Raw genomic sequence first — 22,956 nt, 5'->3', positions numbered from 1 at the left:
ATAGATTACTGAAAAGAAACATCTATGTACTTATTTCCTTTCTCTACCTAATCGTTATCTTTAACAATCTTTCCAGTTTAATTCTTAGGTGTCAGCCAAATATTTAACATCTGTATTTTTGTTATAACATGTTAACTAGTTTGTTAGTCTTAGACCAGTACAAGAAATGTGTCTGAGTGATTTGTGAGCTCTTCTAAATTTATCCTAAGAAATCAGTAAATCAAATTAAAATCTATATATATAATAATCTGAATAAAGTCCAAAAGATGTGATCTGTCTAGGTTATAAGTGATGTAGTATCTAAGATTACTTAAAATAATAATAACATCTAAAATTATAAAAAATACATTATCTAAAATTTATGTAAAGTGATATCTAAAATTACATAAAAATTGATAATATCTCAAAATACATAAAATACATCTATATAGCAAGAGCTTAGCTTTTTAAGAGCAATTGGATCTTATATGCTGCTGCACAAAATCTAGCCATGTGTGCTGTAATAAATGGTACTTCATCTGTAATTAGCATCTGAACAAACAGGATATCTGCTGATCGAAGGAAGGGTGAATCTGGTTCAAATGTCTTTATAAAAGAAGAGTAAGTTTTATGATTTTTCATGTCTCCAGAATCAAAAGGATAGTGTTTCATCCAATGCTTCTTTTCTCTATTTCCCATTTAGAGGAGAGAACATAGCACTGGATGAGAGACAAAGCTTTCCGATGACTAGGTGTTTCTAGCTTTGTGAGATACCCAACTAGAATGAATACAGGTAGTTCTGGTTAAGCAACTGCAATTAACTCAGGCAAAACAAGCAACATGGTCATTAAGCAAACCATGTGAATAAGACTGTGAAGACACTAGATTAAATTCTATCGTGCAGTAATGCCAACAATACTTTCACTCTCATGGCATGTGTTGTCAGGTGCAGAAAATTTTATGTAGTTGAAAAAAATTTTTTTTTACTATTGTTTATTATTGTCTTATTTGCGAACTGCTTAATGAGACAGTTGCTAAATGAGGATTATCTATTGTTTGCTGATGATAGGAAGGTTGAGGCATTCCCTATATCTTCCTGATGCCAATATCTTTAATACTCTCCTTCAAGATTTGTTTCACCTGATCATTCCATTCTTAAGAACTAAAGATATTGAGAAACCCAGATTTAGGAGTTTAAATAGTCTCAATCCAGATAGCTTGAAAGTTGTCCTGGAGAATCAATGGTGCTTGAAGGTAAAAGTTATGCTTTGCCAAAAGTTTATGGAAGCATGACACACTCCTGCATCAACTTTTATCAAGCCTGTTTTCGGTCACAAATAAGCATTTGCGACACAGCAGGATATCCACTCCTAGGCAGTAAAAGAAGCTGGAGGACCAAAAGAAGAGCCTGAAAGTCTTAGCCTGAAAGTCTTACACATGGCTGGGATGCCACATCCTCTCTTGAAGTGAAAAATGTAATAGCATTGGGAGATTTAGTCCAGTGACAATGGCATATCTGTAGTGAGCTTTCCTTGAACCAGTGGCATGCATTACTATTTCGAAATACTTGAAGTCTGCCTTGTGACCATTAACACTCTATGAACAGAACATCATCCTCTGGCAAATTTCATGGTTTTTAAAAATAGTTTATTGGCAAACTATAGGCTTGTCTAAAAAGCTGGACTGAAAAAGGAATTGGATATTACATCTACCCATTGTTTAGCTGCCTCTACGGAAAGAAAGAGGTTGTTTGGCAAAGGAAGAAACGCTTACGTGTGACTGTGCAGATTGTAGATCGCCATATTGAATCACTCTAAGCTGGAAAAGAAATTAGAAAAAGAAGAAAAGGCTATAGTGAAGAGACCCTGGAGACTTTGCTTAAAAAATGAACAGTAACAGTAATGTGGACAAAAAGAACTTGTGATAATACAGTATTACCCCTTCTTTCCCTCTTTCTTTGGATATAATCACACAATTATAATAATCTGTTTGTCTTTCCTTATTTATTTTTATTGACTCTGTAGTAAATTAATTGAAACGTAATAGAAATATAAACAGTACACATTTTATATTGAATTTATAAATAATCTATAAATAATTTTTTAAGAATATTTATAAGAATTAATTATAACTGTAAAATCTCATATATATAATAATTTATAGCAATTGTTATCAACTGTTTTATATTTAAATACAGATTATTAATTATTAACTATTGAAGTAATATATCCTATTTAAGTGTTAATAATGTCATTTTAAACAAAGTATTTTTATAGTATTAATTAAGGATCCATAGTTGCAGTAATTTAGACAGCAGTAATTAAGTATTTACTAATTAATAGTTTGATTGAATAGATAGAGTGACTGATAAATTGATTGATTAAATAGGTAGGAGTGCTGATTTTGGAGAAACTGTATAATAACTAAGGAATTGAATAAATGAAAACAATTTAGGAGGGGGGAAAAAAGTAAAGAAAAGTAAAGAAAGAAAGAAGCAATATAGAATTTGGATGGTGATTTGGGAGAAAGTAGACAAAATATTGGAGGAACAATACAGAATATTTAAGGAGATGACCAGCACTACTACAACAACACTGAAAGCAGGGAAGAAAACTGCATCAATATTAACCGGACCAACGGCCCCTCTAGTGACACAGAAGACCCTAGAGGGGATGTTTGTATTGAGTATGCCAACAATGCAGGCCACACTCATAACTATATAAGAGACTATGGTTAAGATGCAGGAGTACATGACAAGACAAGAAATCATGAAGAAACAAGGAAGGACATGGATGAGGTAAAGAGAGAAGTAAAGAGTGATATCCAGAAGATAGATGAAAAAATGGATTCGATACAGGAACTTATAACAAAAATGACCAAAGGATAATAGCCATAGAAAAGAAAACAGAATTGACTGAAGAAAAACTGGAATCGTTAGATATGAAAATGATGGGGCTAAATAAAGAACTAGAAAACACTGTGGCGCAATTAGAAATGGAAAGAGCTGAATTCTACCTACGCTTCCAAAATGTGGTTGAGGACAGAGAGGAGGACTTGACGTCAGAAATGGCGGAGATGATAGCAGACGCCCTCCAAAGAGAGAAGGATGAAATAATAAATGAATTGGACGAAGTATACCGAGTCCATACGAATTATGCGCGACAAAACAAATTACCCCGAGAAGTACATGTACGATTTGTGAGAAAAAAAGTTAGAGACATTGTATATAAAATAACAAAGGACGAACCCATGTTTTACAGGAATAAAGAACTAATTACCCTGAAACAAATACCTAAAAGAATAAGAGAGATGCGGACAGACTATTGGTTTCTAGCCACGTTGCTAAACAAGAGATACATACCCTTTAGATGGATTGTACCAGAAGGGATGTTGGTAACCTGGCAGGGAAAGAAAATAAGGGTGGATACACACAGTAAAGCAAGAGAACTACATGATCAAGTGACGGGTAATGAAATAACAAGTAAAGAGAAATTGGGACGGAACGCCAGAGGAAAACAAAGACAAGAGTGTGAAAGAGTGTTAAAGGAAGGAGAAAAGGAGGAGGAAGGAGAGATTCAAGAGGAAGAAGGAGTACAAACAAGGGGGGGGAAAGGAACAGGAAGAAACAAAAAACAAACAACAGGAAAACCATTAAGAAATGGAACAAGACTTAAAAATTCTATCTCTGAATGTAAATGGTCTCAACTCACCATCCAAGAGACACCAAATTTTTTAAAAAATTGTGAAACAAAAAACAGATATTGTGTGCCTCCAGAAGGTACATATAAGAAAACAAGATGTAAAGTATGTACAATATAAGAAATTAGGCAAAGCATAGGTAGCATTGGCGGAGGAGAAAAAAAGAGGGGTCGTAGTATATGTGAAAGAAGGAATAGATAGCAATTTAAAATATGTGGATACAATAGGGAGAACAGTGATGATAGAGGTGAAGATTAATAGTAAAAACATTTTATTGGTGGTTATTTATGCTCCAGACAGCTGACAATTAGAATTTTATAAAAATGTACATGAGAAAATAATTGAACAACAAATAGAAAATGTGTGCTTGATTGGTGATTTTAATGCGATTATGGATGTAAGAAAAGATTATAAAAGCGGTCAGAGAAATAAAAATAAGAATAATGTATTGCCTAGAACATTCAAAGACTTAGTAGAAGAGTTAAATATGGTAGACAGCTGGAGATTTCATAACCCTGAAGTTAAAAACTTTACATATTATTCAAACCCACATAGGTCCTGGTCCAGGTTAGACATGGCATGGGTTACTAAAACATTGATCTCAGAGATCGAATCCGTAGAAATATTGTCTAATAAATGGGCAGATCACAACCCGATAATGTTAACATGGAAGGGGCGGTGGAGGAAAAAAAATAGATGGACAATGAATACATGGATCTTGAAAGAAAAGGAATACAAGGAGTATATGGAGAAGGAATTGGAATTGTTTTATAAGGAGAATACAAAACAACACACCTCCCTACAAAATTTATGGGACACAACTAAGTAAGAGGCCTGACGATAGCCTACAATGTAAAACGGAAAAAAGAGAGGGAAAAAGATTATAATAAGGCATTAGAAGAAATTCAAAAATGGGAAGAAAAATTACAAGAGAACCCGGGAGATGAACAAATTAGGGTTAATTGGATGGCAGCAAAACATAATTTGAATATACTAGAACAGGGGAAATATGCAATGACATTGAAATACATGAGACAAAATTATTTTGAGCAAGCAAATAAGCCAGGGAGGTGGTTAGCATTTAGGTTGAGGAAAGAGAGGGAAAAAAGAATAATTCAGAAATTACAGGACAAAAAGGGTATAATTCAACAGAGTATAGAGAAGAAAAAGGAGATAATAATTCAATACTATCAAGAGCTTTATGAGAAAGATGAGGTAACAACAGAGGAAATAGAAAAATACCTAAGTGGAGATGGGATGCCAATACTAACAGAGGAAGAAAAAGAATTACTAGATAAGGAAATTACTATGGGGGAGTTAAAAGAAGCATTGAAGAGACAAAAAAATAACAAAACACCAGGGACCGATAGTTTACCAGCGGAGTTTTACAAAAGTCTAGGGATTCATTAAATGAGACATTATTAGAATTATACAACGAGGCACTGACAGAGGCAAAGTTACCAAATACATGGAGGGAAGCATATATCTCCCTGATACCAAAAGAGGGAGCAGATACCACTTTAATAAAAAATTACGGACCGATCTCCCTATTAAATACCGACTATAAAGTCTTTATGGGCATAATTGCAAACAGGATGAAAAAAATACTAAACAATAGAATTCATCAGGATCAAAATGGTTTCTTGCCCACGAGGCAAATAAAAAACAATATAAGAATGGTAATAAATGCTTTAGAATATTATGAGATGCATCCAGAAAGACAGGTAGCACTGATATTTCTGGATGCACAAAAGGCATTCGACCAAGTTAATTGGCAGTTTATGACATACCAAATTAAAAATATGAAATTCGGAGAGAAATTTACAAAAATGATATCATCAATATATAAGAACCAAAAGGCTAGTGTATTAGTAAATGGGGACCCAACAAAATTTTTTGAAATAGGTAAAGGAGTAAGGCAGGGCTGCCCATTGTCGCCCTTACTTTTTATTATGACTCTGGAAAATTTGCTAATTAGAATTAGGTCAAATAAAGAAATAAAAGGATTAAAAATAAAAAAAAGAAGAATACAAGGTCCAGTTTAAAAATTAATAAGGAGAAGACCAAAATGATAACAAAAAATATAACAGCAAAACATGTAGAGAAATTAACAAAAGATTCGGGACTGCAGGTAGTTAAAAAAGTGAAATACTTAGGGATAAACATGACAGCTAGAAGTATAACAATAAAAGAGAATAACTATGAACCTTTGGTCCAAAAAATAAAAGAAGATTTGGAAAAATGGGCAAAATTAAAATTGTCATTGTTGGGGAGAATTGCAGCAATAAAATCAAATATACTGCCAAGGCTCCTTTACCTATTCCAAACAATCCCAATAAAATTAGACACGTTTTTTAGCAATTTGGACAAATTAACTACAAAATTTGTGTGGGAAGGGAAAAAACCAAGAATTAAATTAAGTATATTACAAGATGAAAAAGTTAGAGATGGATTTGGACTCCCGCCATGGGGAAAGTATTATAAAGCCTCAGGTTTAACATGGATTAAAGAATGGGTAACCCTGGAAAATCAAAGATTACTAAATTTAGAGGGCCACGATTTAATGAAAGGATGGCATGCCTTTTTATGGAGTCCTAGAAATAAAATATTTAAACATTTTAATAATCATATTATTAGTAAATCACTAATTGACATATGGCAAGAGATAAAATGCAAACATTATATGAAAATTCCCGGTTGGTTATCAATGATAGAAGCAATAACCCATCCCAATTTATTAGTAAAACAAAAATTGTTAAGATACAGAGAAATATTAGATCCACAAGGAGTTTTGAAAACAAGAGAAGAACTTAATGAACAAGGAATATTAATAGACTGGTGGCCCTATTCACAAATAAATATAAGATATAGAAAAGATCAGGAAGAGGGAGGAATAGATCCAAAACCAAATAGATTAGATAAATTATTAGAATCTAAGGAAGGTAAACTAATTTCAAAAACTTACAAATACTTATTAGAATTTGATCTAGCAGAAGAACTGGTAAAAAGACAGATGATAGCTTGGGCACAGAACATCGGGCACAATGTACAGTTAGAAGATTGGGAGAGGGTATGGGAAAATAATTATAGTTTGACAAAATCGGCAGCATACAAGGAGAATCATTATAAGATGTGGTATAGGTGGTATCTGGCTCCCTCAAGACTAGCCAAAATGTACCCGGATGTAAATCCTGTTTGCTGGAAATGCAAAAAAGCGCAGGGTACTTTTTTCCATGCTTTGGTGGCTTTGCCCAGAAATAAAGAAATATTGGAAAAAAATAAAAACATGGATAGCAGAAATAACAGATCAAGAAATTGAATTAGAACCAGAAGTTTTCTTACTAGGCATGATAAAAAGGAATATTAGAAAAGACATAAAATACTTGACACTACACATAATTACGGTGGCCAGATTGGCTATAGCACAATTGTGGAAAAGAGATCGGATAAGATCGGATAAATGGATAAGTTAACTCTAGAATTAAAAGATAAGGAAGACTCAAAGTATTTTATAGTATGGAATAGATGGTATAAGTGGATAAACCAAAGGAAAAAAGGGTAAAGATAAGAATTAGAGAAAATGCAAAAAAAAAAAAAATGCACCGTCAGATAGATAGAAAAGATAAATAAGTCACTGTTTGTAGATTTGTATATATGTGTTTATATAATTATATGTACTTAGTTCGTTAGTGTAATTATGGATTGAAAATGTAAATTTTAAGAGAGAAAATTTGTATATTCTCTCTTCGTTTTGTTTGTTAATATTTTTAAATTCAATAAAGTTTGTTTTTAAACTTAAAAAAATAAAAATAAAATAGAAATAGTTTATTGGCAGATTATCATTGCTGCAGCGTCGGAGTTTCTTTTAAGGCTTATTGATGTTCTGGGAAGAACCACAGAATCACAGGACTGGAAGGGACTTTGGAAGTCTTCTAGCCCAATACCCTGCCTATGGCACTGCAGCATCAACTCCATAAAGCAGCAGAGATAAACATTTGAATTGTTTATATATTTCATCATGCCACTGATATAAAACTTAAAAGATAGAGTGGCCAGAATGCATCGTTTTCATCATTTTGCATCTGTCACTGGCTTTGTAAGAAACCCTTGTGTGTTGCATCTGACCTTAAAGAGTTATATTGGGACTTCTGGGTGGGGAAAATTGTGAGCTAACAGGTCTTCAAAGAATGGAGAAAAATCTGAAGTGAAGACTGATGAATGTGCGACTCCAAAGGGAGAAGCCAAAATATTGTGTGTGTGCTGCTTCTCACAAGGAAACCAGCAGATTCTAGAAAATCTATGGGCAAACCTCAAGTATAGTACTAGAAGCCAAAAAGAAACTTCGAGCCCCCAGCCTCAGGCAGAGCCTGTCTCCCCCCCCCTTTTATTGAAATTTATTATAATATTCAAATAGAAACAAAGATAAAAAAGGAAGGTGGAGTGAGAGAGTGAGGGTATAAAAAAAAAAATCAGTGACGTGGCCTTTTTTAGTGCAGGACAGTACAAAATAAAGTTACAGCCTCAACTTTTTGCTTTACAATTCTTCTAGATACAAGTCATTTCTGTAACAACAAAGTTATTCTAATTGTCAAAGGCTAAAATCAAAGTTTCATTTTTTTTCTGTTTCGAGCATAAAGTCCCAGAAGTGGTTTTCAAGTACAAACAAAACTGAGTAAGTTCTTTAATTAAAACAGTCAATTTTGCCATCTTTGCCACCTACATCACATTTTCCATCCATTCTTCCATTGTGGGAATTGATGTGTCCTTCCATTTTTGTGCATACTGGATAATCAACACCGTCAACATAAATAATATGTTCCAAATTTTCTTTCTTTATCTTAACAGCTCTAAGAAAACTTATGGTTTCAATATTGTATTTATTTTAAAAACCTTGTGAAGATAAAGAGCTAGTCTTAATATTTCCTTGCTTTATTATAAGCTCAACAGCAATAACTGTGACAGAGATTTGGGAATTCCAGTGGACAGCAAACTTAAGTATGAGCCAACAGTGAACCGCAGCTGCCAAAAAAGTCATGCAGACTTAGGCTACATCAGCAGGGATAGTATCAAGATCAGGTGAAGTGTTACTACTGCTTTATACTGTTTTGGTCAAACCACATTTGGAATACTGTATCCAGTGATACACACACAAAAAATGTTGAGACTCTAGAAAATGTGCAGCAACAATGATGCGTAGGGGACCGGAGATTGAAATATTTGACAGTTACAAGAACTTGGTACTTCTAGTTTAACAAAGAGGATTAAGGGTGACATCATAGCAGTCCTCCAATATCTGAATGGCTGTCACAGAGAAGAGGATATTAACCTATTTTCCAAAGCACCTGAGGGCAAGACACGAAGTAACAGATGGAAATTTAACAGGGAGAGAACCAACATAAATGTAAAGAGAAATTTCCTGACAGTGAAAAAATTAACCAGTGGAATGGCTTGTCTCTAGAAGTGGACGTTTTTAAGAAGACATGGGACAGTTATTTGTCTGGAATAATATAGCATCTCTTCCTTGAGAAGGGAATCAGAGTAGAAGAACTGCAATATCTCTTCTTATTCTATTATTCTGTATTCTGAAAATCCAACAGAGACAGCACTTAGCATTAGCACTTGGACTTATATACCGCTTCACAGTGCTTTACAGCTCTCTGTAAACAGTGGTTTACAAATGTCAGTGTATTTCCCCCAACAATCTGGGTCCTCATTTTATCCACCTCAGAAGGATGGAAAGCTGAGTCAAACTTGAGCCTGTGAGACTCAAACTGCTGGACTACTGGCGAAATTAAAAAAAAAAACTTGTTAAAAGTTTGAATTATAAAATTTAAAATGGGTTAAGGAATATTTGGAATATTAGTTATTTCAAAGTACCTGATTTTAATTAAGCAAGTATCTTCCTGGAAAAGTAGACTGTTCAACTTTCTTAAGAGGGCTAATTGGTGGATTTTCTTAAAAAGATGAGTGAAATGTGACAATAGAATGATGGAGAGCTGGATGGATATAAAGAGTTAAGAAAAGAAGTGACATTTTTGTTGCTTTAACTTTTTGAATTACAAGTTTAAGGATTGAAATGGTTAATATTGGGAAAGTAATAAAAGAAGGAAGGAAAGGACTGTCAACTGAGCAAATATGAATTTTCCCAGAGACTGTACGAAGGATGATGCACAAATCTGAAAATAATATTTATTTACCAATAAAATTTATATTATTGCCCATTTTACCAACAACGTTATTGTGGCAGCTGTAATTGACTGAATCTATTCAGAGAGATTTGATTTTATTTGAAGGGAAAAGGGAAAAAGATTTACAAATACAGAATAAAAGAAAAGATCAATATAAATTTGAAGTATCTGCAATGTAAATGAGTGAGACAGAAACAATGATTCAAGAAATGAAAAAAGATTTAGACAATGTGACATTACTGGATTTAAAACAATAAGGATTTTACCTGACACTGAATAGTTATAGAACAATCTAGGGAAGATAGAAAGGGTAGTGTTGAAGCTCTAAATGTTTTTTCAGAATGAGAAATATGGATGTAGAAGTTACACAGAATTAACACAAAATAATGAAAAGTTAAGACCTGTACTAAGAAATACACTGTGGACTTTATCAGGAAGAAGATAAGAAACCAGTTTCTAAGGAAACATCTTAACATTAAGCTAAGGATATCAGAATAAGAAAAAAGAATTTTGATCAGAAATAATATTGTATGCTCTTTATAAAACATCAGAAATCTTTTGTGGACTTTTTTGCTGAAAGTGAACAGAAATGATTTTATGATTTTTGGATTTGCCGATTGAAAAGGATTAACTATGGGAAGAAGCAATAATGTAATGTAATCTTGAGGATGAAATGATAGTAAATTCATTTGTAACTATGCTAAAAATCCAAAGTCATTTTTAAAATAGCTTTCCTTTTCTTTTTTAAAAATTTTCTGCAGTTTCTTTCTCTCTTTTCTTTCTTTCTTAATCTCATTTTCTGTACTTTTTCATATTTTTCTTGGGTAAAAATGTCTACATAAATTTGCCCAATTTTCCCCAAAACTTATTTTTAGTTTTTCATTTATCACCATTTCCTGGAAAGCATTAATTCATAAGACATAACCTACCTTCAGATTTATGATAGCATTTTTCTTTTGCTTAATTTCAAAAATATCTTTCTGTTTATTAATTCATGTTTACTTCATTCCATTTACTTCTCTTACACAATCATAGTATTTCATATGCTCTGATTATCAAGAAGCAAGGGCATGGATAATTGTCACTGATGCTGCTGTGGTTAATTAAGCTTTCATATGATACTTTTAATTAGATAAAGAATAGACTAGGTTATCAATTGAGTCAGTATTTAGACCAGTATGTCAATTGAGTGACTATTTAGATCAGTATGTCAATGAAAGCCTACTTTTCACACTATTGTACTCAAGTTAGGATTTCTAAACTAGAGATGATCTTGCAAGCTAGTATATTGTTGCTTGCATCTTTTCAACAAGGAAATATATGGAAAACTAATATACATTTGGAGCCACCTCATCCTGAATCATATGTAGAAATAATTTCATTAGTATTTTAGTGTATAGCGTATCCATCCTTATAACCTTCTGACATAGGTCATGCAGAAAAACTGATCTACTTAAGGGCACACAGTGAGGTTTTGGACATGGAAGGGATTTCAATTCACCTATCTATATATGCCAGCCAATCTCATGGAATCAGGGTCATATGAAACACTTCTTTTTCTTTTGTTTTAGGGCCCAATTGCTTTGCTGAGACCATGGTTATTCCAGCAGGTCGAGAAGTGAAGACAGATGAATGTACTATATGCCACTGTACTTACGAAGAAATTACTTGGAGAATTGAACGACAAGCTATGTGTACCAGACATGAATGCAAGCAAATTTAGATCTACTAATCTAGGGAATCAGGATATTTTTATAAAATATTTAAATCCACCAGATGATTTGGTGAAAAACAAGAGTCAACTACAAAGGATAATTTTGTTGAAGTTTAAGTAGGCATCAAATATTTTGTTTTTGACAGGGAGAAATATATATGTCAACATTTGCACTTAAAATATTTATGTCATTGTAAGTGTTATATTTCCAAGTGAGTACTTTACAATAGACTCACAGATTATATTATTTCTACAGTGCCATTAGTTTAAATTTAATGTTTTATATAGATGATACTAATTAAAGTAACATAAATGGTTGACTGTCTTCTTGCATATCTGACCATGCATAAAATAAATAATGTTTGTTATATTATATAGACTATTTTTATGAAGAAACAACAATAGGCATAGAAAAGGTAAAAAATAGATATTATTATAACCACTTAAATCTGCAAGGAGTGAGGTGCTTACCTATTTAATGCAACAGGACATTTGTTATTGACTTTAGTCATTTTTATCTGAACAGAAATATGCACACAATATGTGCAAATATTTCTTTACTATTGACATATACTGGCATGAATATACAGTAATCTGAGAGCAACTGGACTACTTCATAATCTGCTGGATAATTTTTATATTCTGTTACAAGAAATTTAGTTTCCCATCAGTAGTCTGGAATATAAATCATGTATTTTCTGTGGTTAAGCATTTAATGCATATGAATAAATCCATAATTTATGTTTTTTTCTATTTTAACTTAGTTGAAATTACTTTTCCTGATAGGCAAACAATATCTGACAAAACATACCTTGTTTCAACTGTAAAGTACATAACATGACATGTGGCATTCCCACTGACATATATGAATTATTTGTGAAAAGGCAGATTGTCAGTCATTTTCAAGCCAAGTGCTCCCATAACATCATTTTCAAGAATTCAAGACACAGAATGAAAAATATTACAGTTCTTATGTTAGAAAATTACTACATTCTGTGAAATCCTGCCACTTCTTGCTCTATAAAAATGGCATTTTTAAATGAAACCCAATTAAGAAGCATTCTTAAGCATTTTATTAATTTAGGCATCTTTCCAAAATATGTCAAAATAATTTACTGTTATTAAAACAGTTAAACCTGTAGAACTAATATTTCTTTTCAATTTCAAGGCTAAAGAATTGATATAATTCCAGTGAGAAATAGCATTTTTCAAATATACCTCAGCTCTTGACAAAGAAGTGGAAAATATTTGTTTTTGAATTTACTTATTAATTAGCTTACTCATGACTATTTCTTTCATAAATAAATTTACATTCAGCATTTTGAATATTTTTGAAAATTCTAAGGTGTTTCTTATTTATTGTATTTTTATGATAAAACAATGATCCAAATTTTACAAACAATTTACCTTACAAATTCAAAGATTATGTTAAAAGAATGCAATAATAGCAACAGGTAATTTTTGTATTATCTTCCTGAGGGGGAGAATCATCTTAAATTCAAGATTTTCTTCCTCTTAAGTAAATATATGATTATTAGCATGTTCAAAACAGGATTTGGTCATTTTCCACTAGAAAACACAGGTCACTAGAAGACACAGCTAATACAATATTGATTCAATGTGTCAACTCCCTAATATAATAATAACAGAATAACAGAGTTGGAAGGGACTTTGGAAGCCTTCTGGTCCAACCTCCTGCTCAAGCAGAGACCCTATACCATTCCAGACACATGGCTGTCCAGTCTCTTCATAAAAGTCTCCAGTTAAGGAGCACCACAAATTCTGAAGCCAATCCATTTCGTTGGTTAATTGTTCTCTGTTAGGAAATTTCACCTTAATTCTAGGTTGCTTCTCTTCTTAATTAGTTTCCATCCATCGTTTATTGTCTTTCCTTCTGGTGCTTTAGAAAATAGGTTGACCCTCTCTTCTTTGTGGCAGCCTCTCAAATATTTAGAACTTTCATGTTATCCCTAGCCCTTCTTTTCACTAAACTAGATGTACCCAATTCTTGTAACTGTTGTTTCTATGTTTTAGCCTCCAGCCCCAAATCATCTTTGTTGCTCTTCCCTGCACTCTTTCCAGTCTCAACATCTTTTTTATAATATGGTGACCAACATTGAATGCAGTATTCTAAGTGTGAATACTAAGGCTTTATAAAGTGGCACTAATACTTCATGTGATCTTGATTATATCGCTCTATTAATGCAACCTAGGACTGCATTGGCTTTTTTGACTGCTGCTACACACTGCTGGCCCATTAGCACTCCCAAGATCCCTCTCACAGTTACTGCTATTGAGCTACATTTCACCTAATCTGTACCTATACATTTGGTTTTTCTTGCTTAAATGTTAAAGCCTTACATTTCTCCACATTGAATCTTATTTTGTTAGATATGGCCCGACGTTCAAGTCTGCTGAGATCCAGATGGATCATGAGACTATATTCTGGGGTGTTAGCTATTCCTGCCAGTTTAATATCATCTGCAAATTTGATGAGTTCCAATAATAGGTAGGTAGGTAGGTAGGTAGGTAGGTAGGTAGGTAGGTAGGTAGGTAGGTAGATAGATAGATAGATAGATAGATAGATAGATAGATAGATAGATAGATAGATAGATAAATTCTGTTTATCTTTTAAATAAACTTCTTAGATGACAACTTGCAAAACAGAAGAAAATGAGGCAGTGCTTCACCCTTCTGTTCTGATGTTTCACTCCCCTGATAAAGAAAAGTTATTAGTAAGAATCTTTAATAGACTAAGCATTGCCCAGTCAACTACTACTGCAGGTATGGACAAAAGCCATTTTAATATTCATTCATTTTAAAAAAGCCCCATTTTAAAATCTAGCAAAATTGACATCTTGACCTAGAACTTCTATTTTTAGAGGAACTTTCTCAGCTCACTTCTGCTAGTATATCCTGAGTAATCTCAAATTCTTATGGATTTCAGTCTGTTTGGCACCTTCTTTAATCAGAAGCCCTTAGTTGAGCTCTTTTCACACATTATCTACAATTGTTCTTACCCAAGCAGACATTTGCTCTGCTCTCTGCATGTTTTCTTGACTTCACCTCTGGTTCCAGAGAAGTCCAATTTTGCTTCTACCATAGTTCTCCTGCACAAGCTTTCTGCTTCTGAAAACTAGTTTACCAAAACCATTTGGTTGGTTCCAGTTTCTATCTTGCTTTCACCTTTCAACAGTATATATTTCTTTCTCTTTCGGGTATCTTCTTTTTTGTCCTCCTCTAGATTAATTATTTAGGTGATGCTTCCTTTCATTTATCACCTTCCTTTTCTCTCTTTTTGTCTCCAGACAAATGAGTTCCACTCCGCCCCACCCCATGAGGACCGTGGGGCTGAAAAGAATCTGCTGGGTATGCCCAAGCAAGTTTCTTTTTCCCATTCCCTCAACTCAAGGGTTGTGTTTTGTAGTTAATATTACTTTCCTGCCCATTGCTCAGATCTGGAATAAGTATAGGCTCTCTGGTTCAATGTTGGAGAAGAAAGAACTTCTGTGTCTTGTCTATATGAGTGAATGAGAGGCTCATTCTTTAGAGACCTTATAAAATGAATGTTCTCTAAGATAATTACATTGCAATCTGTCTGACAGTAATCCTTTAGTGCCCAGGATACAGATTTCAGGAAAGTATACTGTACTGAATGTTGATGGAGGCTTTCACAGTCATGAGCTTCCAGGCTAAGAGCCATAGTCTAAGCTTATTGATATCCTAAAGTTTCACTAGCAACTATGATTGGCATCTTCAAAGGTGATAGTAGTTGGCTTTATAGAGCACTTCTTGGTATAGAGCCTTTTAGTCCAGAAGCTCATCACCATTAATAGTCAAGGAAAGTTGGAGCTGTTCCTGCCACAGACTGACCTCAATATTAAGCATACATTTGTTTTTTCCTGCTTTTAGATGGAATGACATCATAATGCAGATACTAAATGCAGTTTCATTATTAATATCTTCATATAAATCTACAGTGTCAAGAAAAATATCAGGAATTGCTTTGATCCCTAACCTCATTAATAAAGAATCAGAGGAATAAACTTAAAGAAATAATTAAGAAAGAATGTGAAGAAGAGACTGCGAAAAATGGGGGTGAGCAGGGAACCAAAGGAAAGCAAACTAGATGTCACAACAAACTGTTGCCAAGAAGAGAAGAGAAGCCAAAGGCAAGAAAGAAAAAAATATCAGAAAGGAACTAGAGTTCCTTAAGACTTTCAGAGCTGTTAGAAGTGACAGAAAGTAATATTAGGCAAATCTTTGCAAATACCCTGAAAAAAGATACGAAAACACAAAGAAAATCTTTCAAAAGATTCCTGAAGTCAAAAGGAAGATCTAACCATGGACTACCATGCTAAAGGACACTAGTGGACAGATTCCTAGAGGTAACCATAACAATCTGGCATTGCTGGAAAATGCACTTAAAATAAAGAATTATCTGATAAGAATATGATATTGGGATTACAGGGTTAGACAGTACAATAGCAGATGAATGCAAAATGAGTAAATAATGTGGCCAGGTGCCTGTGGAAGACAAATAGAATTCTGGGATGAATCACTAGAGAAAAAGGAGATCCTGCTATATAGGGCTTTAGTCAGACTCCATTTGGAATACTGTGTCCAGTTCTGGAGACCTCACTCAAAAAAAGATATAAGATTGAGTGAGTCTAGAGGTGGGCAACAAAAATGGTGGCAAGTCTGAGGGTCAAAACATATCAGGAGAGAGGAACTGAAAATGTACAAGATGGAAGGGAAAGAGTGACATGATTGAAAACTTTAAATATATTAAGGGTGTGAATAAGGTTTTAGAAGGCAGTATTTCAATATTAAGCAAAAATCAAAAACACGGGCATAACCTCAACCTGACAGGAGGGAAGTTCAAAAGTAATGTTAGAAAGTATTAAATCAAGAAAGAATAGTGGAAATTTGGAACCGACTTCCAACAGAAGTAATGGGTTAATCATCAGTAACTTGAGTTTAAACATGCTTGGGATAAACAGATGTTCATCATCCGACAAAAATTTTTAAAAATAAAAATAATAATTAAAACATAATAAATTTGTAAAAAGGACATTGGAAGAATATGTGAAAGACAGTGAAGAAAATGCACTGATGCTAGTATACGAGGAAGGTTTACTGAATACTGGAGAGGCATACAAGAAGGACCAAATTAAGAGCAGAAAAGAGGCATGGTAAGGTAAAATAACACATGGCTACAACAGGTGGTCCTTGACTTACGACCACAATTGAACACAAAATTTATGTTGCTAAGTGATAAATTTGTTAAGTGAATTTTGCTCCATTTTACGACTTTTCTTGCCGCATTTATTAACTGAATCACCACAGTTGTTAAATTAGTAACATGGTTTTTAAGTGAATCTGGTTTCCCCATTGACTTTGCTTGTCAGAATGTTGCAAAAGATGATCATATGACCCTGGGACACTGCAACCGTCATAAGTGTGAGTCAGTTGTCAAGCATCCAAATATACATTACATGACCATGGGGATGCTGCAATGGTTGCAACTGTGAAAATGGTTATAAGTCACTTTTTCCAGTGTCATAACTTGGAATGGTCACTAAATGAACTGTTGTAAGTGGAGGACTACCTGTACATTAAAAAAAAAAAATAACAGTAATGCAGATACTAAGAAGACCTGGCAATGTCTAATAGCAAGAAAGTTGAAGATAGAGACAGAGGGGTTAATTCTGACTGCACAAGATCAAGCTTTAAGAATAAACTCATACAAAGCCAGAATTCAGAAAACAGCAACAGATAGTAAGTGCCACCTCTGCAAAGAGCTGAAAAAACAGTAAATTGTCTGGTTAGTTGCTACAAGAAGCTCGCACAGACTGACTACGAACAACAGAATGACAAAGTAGCAACAATACTGCATTGGACAATTTGCAAGAAATGCATTTGTTTACAAGCAACAACTGGTAGGACTATAAAATAGAGAAAATAATAGAAAATGAAGAAGCTAAAATGCTCTGAGACATTAAAATTCTAACAGACAGGCACCTCCCACATACCATGCCCCACTTAACAACCATTGATAAGAAAGACAAAATAGTCTGGATAATAGACATGGAGACATGGAGCAAAGTAGAAGAGAAGGAACTAGAGAAGATAACAAAATACAAAGACCTGCAAATAGAAATAGAACCACTATGGCAAAAGAAGACAAGGGTAGTATCAATAGTAATAAACACCTTGGGTACAATCCCCAAAAAACTGAAGCAGCATTTGAATACCATTGGCACTGACAAATTCATCATCAGTCAACTGTAAAAGGCAGCTTCAATTGGAACAGCTTACATCCTGCGATGATACCTTTAATACCACAAAGCATCAACAGCTGTCTATACCAAGTCCTTGGAAAGGACTCAATAGGTGGATAAAAATGCCAAATCCAGTCTGAACATCTAGCTAATGTAGGTAAGACCAATATTTTGCAAACTTTTATGATAGAATTGTTGAAAGCTTAAGAATCAAAATGAATGACTTAAATATTATACAATCTTAAAAGTCCCATATGCCCATAAATCCCTCCAAATAAGAAAATATATCTAATATTTAAATGGTTATGGCCTCTTAAGTGAGGGAATAGATTTAAGGTATTACAAAATTTAATAGCAATAGCACTTAGACCAGTGGTGAAATGTAAAATTTGTTACTACCGGTTCTGTGGGTGTGGCTTGGGGGGGGATTAATATGACTGAGTGGGCGTGGCCTTTTTTTTTTCTTTTAAAAACATTTTTTCTATAACCTCTTCGGCCGAAGAGGTTGTAGAAAAAATGCTTTTAAAAGCCTCTGATGATCCCAGCTGAGCTGCGTGATCATCAGAGGCTTCTTAAAAAACTTTTAAAAGCATTTTTTTGGCCAAAGAGGTTGTAGAAAAAATACTTTTAAAAATAAAAAAAAAGCCTCTTATGATTGCGCGGCTCAGCTGGGCAATGGGGGGGCAGGGATTTTTGCTACCAGTTCTCTGAACCACCCGCCTCCATTGCTACTGGATCGGGCGATCCGGTCTGAACCGGGAGCATTTCACCTCTGATTTAGACTTAATAAACCATGTCATTAGTGCTTTACAACCCTAAGTGGTTTACAGAATCAGCATACTGCCCCATACAATCTGGGTCCTCATTTTACTGACTTTGGAAGGATGGAAGGATGAGTTAATCTTTAGCCTGTGAGAATTGAACTGCCAAATTGCAGGCAGCTGGCAGTCTGCAGAAGTAGTCTGCAAATACTGCATTCTAACCACTGTGCCACCACGGCTCTTATGTGCCTTTTTATTCATTAAATCTTTTCAAAACTCAAAATGGAATTAAAAAAAAGCCAAACATATTTATCTTGCTCACCCCGGAATACTTGGAGGCTTCAGAAGATTGCAAAAACAGTGTAATGATCTGTCATGGGCCATAAATTACCTACCTCCTTTTCCATTTATTAAGGTTTTATTTTATTACATAAAATACAAAGAAGAAGAAAAAATAGGAAATTAAGGGAAGGAAGTGGAGTGTGGAAAAGGGGGTGTGAGATTAAAAAAGGGAAAGAAAAAAAGAAAGAAAGGGGGCATTGACTTCTTACTCTTCTTAGCACAGTACAAGATAAACACATTCCAGATTCAACTTTTTTCTTTTACACATTAATATATAACTAGTCTGTCTACCTGTCTTTCTGTCTGTCTGTCTGTCTGTCTGTCTGTCTGTCTGTCTGTCTGTCTGTCTATCTATCTATCTATCTATCTATCTATCTATCTATCTATCTATCTATCTAATATATAAAATAATACATAACTATAAATATATAACTATAACAGCAAATCTTTGGTCAATAAGACCAAAGTCAAAGTTTCATTTTTTTTTCTTCACAAGCAAAAAATCCAGAAATGATATCCAAATAAAAACATATTTTCCTCTTTGAATAAAATAATCGATTTAATAATTTCTGCTTTATCTTCTTGCTATGAAAATAATGTGTATTTCTATTTCCACCTAATAATCTTTGTGAACTGTCACCATTTTTATTTACAAAATTCATTGTATTCTTTCAAATTCTTTGACCTTACTGGAAAAAAAAGGGTGGGGGGAACCACCTCTTTTTTTCACCCTTTTTTTCCCCATCAAAGTACTAAACTTTTTTTTAAAAAATTAAATCAAAACTTTCTAATACATATTTTTCTTTGATTTCTTATTAACATACAAGCTTTAAACTTCAGTATTATGTTTAGATCCCTCCCTCCAAACTACCTTTATAGAATAATATTTTTTTCTTTTATAAACATCTTTTTTAACACAGAGTTTTTCTTTAAACTGGTACATAATTTTCTTTAACTTTCTCTTAATACTGGTACTCTCAAATACATTTTCAATATCTTTTGCTTACTTTAAGAATTACTTAAGCATTATATATATGTGTGTGTGTAAAAAAATACATTTTCAAATTTTGGCTTAAACCTTTCAGTTGCCCATATGAAGCACAGAAAAATCCATCCTAATTCCAGTTAACTCATTAAGTTTAAATCACTCCTTCCATCTTATCTTCATGGATTAAAATCTTTTTCTTCTCTGGAAGGTGGAGATCTGGGGTTTTTCCCCACTTTTTCTCTGAATATTGGTAAGGATTTATAAGGATTAGTCTTTATTAATTAAATAATCATGAATTAATTGAATATGAACTTTGTATATATTGAATGTTCCTGAAAAAATTGATCATTTTAAAAAGTTTTAAAAGTTGTTATAACTATCACTGGAAAATTTTAAACCTTTACTGTCTAGATCATAAACTTTATTGCCCTGATAGTAAAATTTATTGCTCTGGGCTGCAATTATGATTCTACCCTCTTTTTGGATTAAAAATGATCAGAGACTACAATATTTTTAAATATTTTTGTGGGCTATCTTTATATAAGTATAAGTATAATTTTATTTCTATGCTGCCCTTCTCCCGAAGGACTGAGGGTGGTGTACAGCCTATTTAAAAACACAAGACAAACATCAATTAAAAATTTAAAATTATTAAATAAATTCGGCTCAATTTAAAACCCCAGAAATTTAAAATACCCCAATTTAAAATTATTATGTTGATAGCCCGGCCTGGCGGAAGAACAGGGTCTTCAGTGCACAGCGAAATACCGGGAGGTCGGAGATCTTACGTATTTCCGGGGGCAGTTCATTCCACACGGCTGGGGCTCCCACAGAGAAGGCCCTCCCCCTGGGTGTCGCCAGCCAACATAACTTGGCCGATGGCACCCTGAGGAGACTCTCTCTGTGGGAGCGAACTGGCCGGTGGGAGGCTATTGGTGGCAGAAGTCAGTCTCAAAGGTACCCGGGTCCTATGCCATGGAGCGCTTTAAAGGTAGTGACCAACACCTTGAATCGCACCCGGAAGACCACTGGGAGCCAGTGCAGCTCGCGCAGGAGGGATGTCACATGGGCATAACGAGTTGCGCCCATAACCACCCGCGCGGCCGCATACTGGACCAGTTGGAGCCTCCGAGTGCTCTTCAAGGGGAGCCCCATGTAGAGAGCATTACAATAGTCCAACCGGGAGATGACAAGGGCGTGAGTGACTGTGCGCAAGGCATCCCGGTCCAGAAAGGGCTGCAACTGGCGAATCAGGCGAACCTGATAAAAGGCCCCCCTGGTCACGGCCGTCATATGCTCTTCTAAAGACAGACGTGCATCCAGAAGGACACCCAGATTGCGAGCCCTCTCTGTGGGGGGCAAAGATTCACCCCCAATAGTCAGCAATGGCACCTGCTGACTGTAGCAGGACACCGGAAGCCACAGCCACTCGGTCTTGGAAGGGTTGAGTCTGAGCCTGTTCCTCCCCATCCAGACCCGCACGGCCTTCAGGCAGCGAGACATCACATCAAGGGCATCGTTGGGGTGGTCTGGGGTGGAGATGTACAGCTGAGTATCATCAGTGTACAGATGACACTTCACCCCCAAACCACGGATGATCTCACCCAGCGGCTTCACATAAATGTTGAACAGAAGGGGCGAGAGGACCGACCCATGCGGCACTCCCCATGCGAGGTGCCTCGAGGTCAACCTCTGCCCCCCTGCCAATACAAACTGTGAATGGTCGGAGAGGAAGGAGGAGAACCACCGCAAAACGGTGCCCCCTATTCCTATCCCCCTCAACCGCTGCAGCATGATACCATGGTCGATGGTATCAAAAGCCGCTGAGAGATCTAATAGGACTAGGACAGAGGAGCAACCCCTGTCCCGAGCCCTCCAGAGATCATCCACCAATGCGACCAATGCCGTTTCTGTGCTGTACCCCTGCCTGAAGCCCGACTGGCATGGGTCCAGATAGATAGCTTCATCCGGGTGTCGGGGAAGCTGTCGTGCCACCACGCTCTCAACACCCTTCACCAGAAAACGAAGGTTGGAGACCGGACGGTAGTTGGCTAATTCAGCCGGGTCCAGAGAAGGCTTCTTGAGGAGGGGCCTCAGTACCGCCTCTTTCAAGGCAGGAAAGGCACCTTGAAAGAGGCGGTAGTGAGGCCCCTCCTCAAGAAGCCTTCCCTGTGTGTATAATCCTTAATACACACAGACACACACACACACACACACACACACACACATTATATACACACACACATACATATCTATATATTTTACACTAACAAGCTGACATTTCAATTTTTTACTCTCACCTAAAATACAACCGGTATTTTTTTCCTTTTCAAATTTTATTCATCTGTCATTTTTAATACATCTGTGGATTACAAACTATCAAAAGGGCAACATCATTAGCCACAGAAGGGACCAAAAGGAGAACTCAGAACTTCCAGAACTCCTGACAATGTAAACAGTTAACAAATGGAACAGCTTGATTTCAGAGGTGTGGATGCCCTAACACTGGAAGTTTTTCACAGGAGATTGGACAGCCATTTGTCCAAAACAGTATGGGTCCCTTCAACTAGAAACACACCCAAGACCCATAAAGGACTCAAATGCCTATACATGAACACTCAAAGTTTAGGAAACAAACAGGGTGAACTTGAAGTACTAATACATGAAGTATATGATATAGCTGCCATTACTGAAACTTGATGGGATGAAACTCATAACTGGAATGTACTGATGGAAGGATACAAACTATGCATACAAAACAGACCTAACAAAAGAAGAGGTGAAGTTGCATTATATATACAAGATCACTACATCTCTACAGAAATACACCTCCTAGAATCCATATGGATCAATATAAAAGAAAAAAGCGTGACATTGCTATAGGCATATGCTACAGGCCACCCATCAAGCAGAAGAAATAGATGAACTTTTTGCTAAACAATTAACAAATGTATGTAGGAAATATATCACAATAGTAATGGGAGACTTTTAACTACCTTGA

General features: G+C 35.1%; 1 protein-coding gene across 1 annotated transcript in view; it reads left to right on the top strand.

The window, feature by feature from the left end:
• Positions 1-12,906, top strand: part of VWC2 (von Willebrand factor C domain containing 2) — a 58,406-nt gene extending 45,500 nt beyond the window's left edge. The window contains exon 4 of the mRNA XM_034416423.3: positions 11,438-12,906. Coding sequence (XP_034272314.1) covers positions 11,438-11,589 — 152 coding nt within the window. The 3' untranslated portion in view covers positions 11,590-12,906. The remainder of the gene's footprint in view (positions 1-11,437) is intronic.
• The last annotated feature ends 10,050 nt before the right edge of the window (positions 12,907-22,956 follow it).

Source organism: Pantherophis guttatus, chromosome 4, assembly GCF_059756535.1.
Source record: "Pantherophis guttatus breed Tessera chromosome 4, ASM5975653v1, whole genome shotgun sequence".
In the NCBI taxonomy this organism is placed as follows: domain Eukaryota; kingdom Metazoa; phylum Chordata; class Lepidosauria; order Squamata; family Colubridae; genus Pantherophis; species Pantherophis guttatus.
This window is presented reverse-complemented; position numbering and strand designations above follow the sequence as displayed.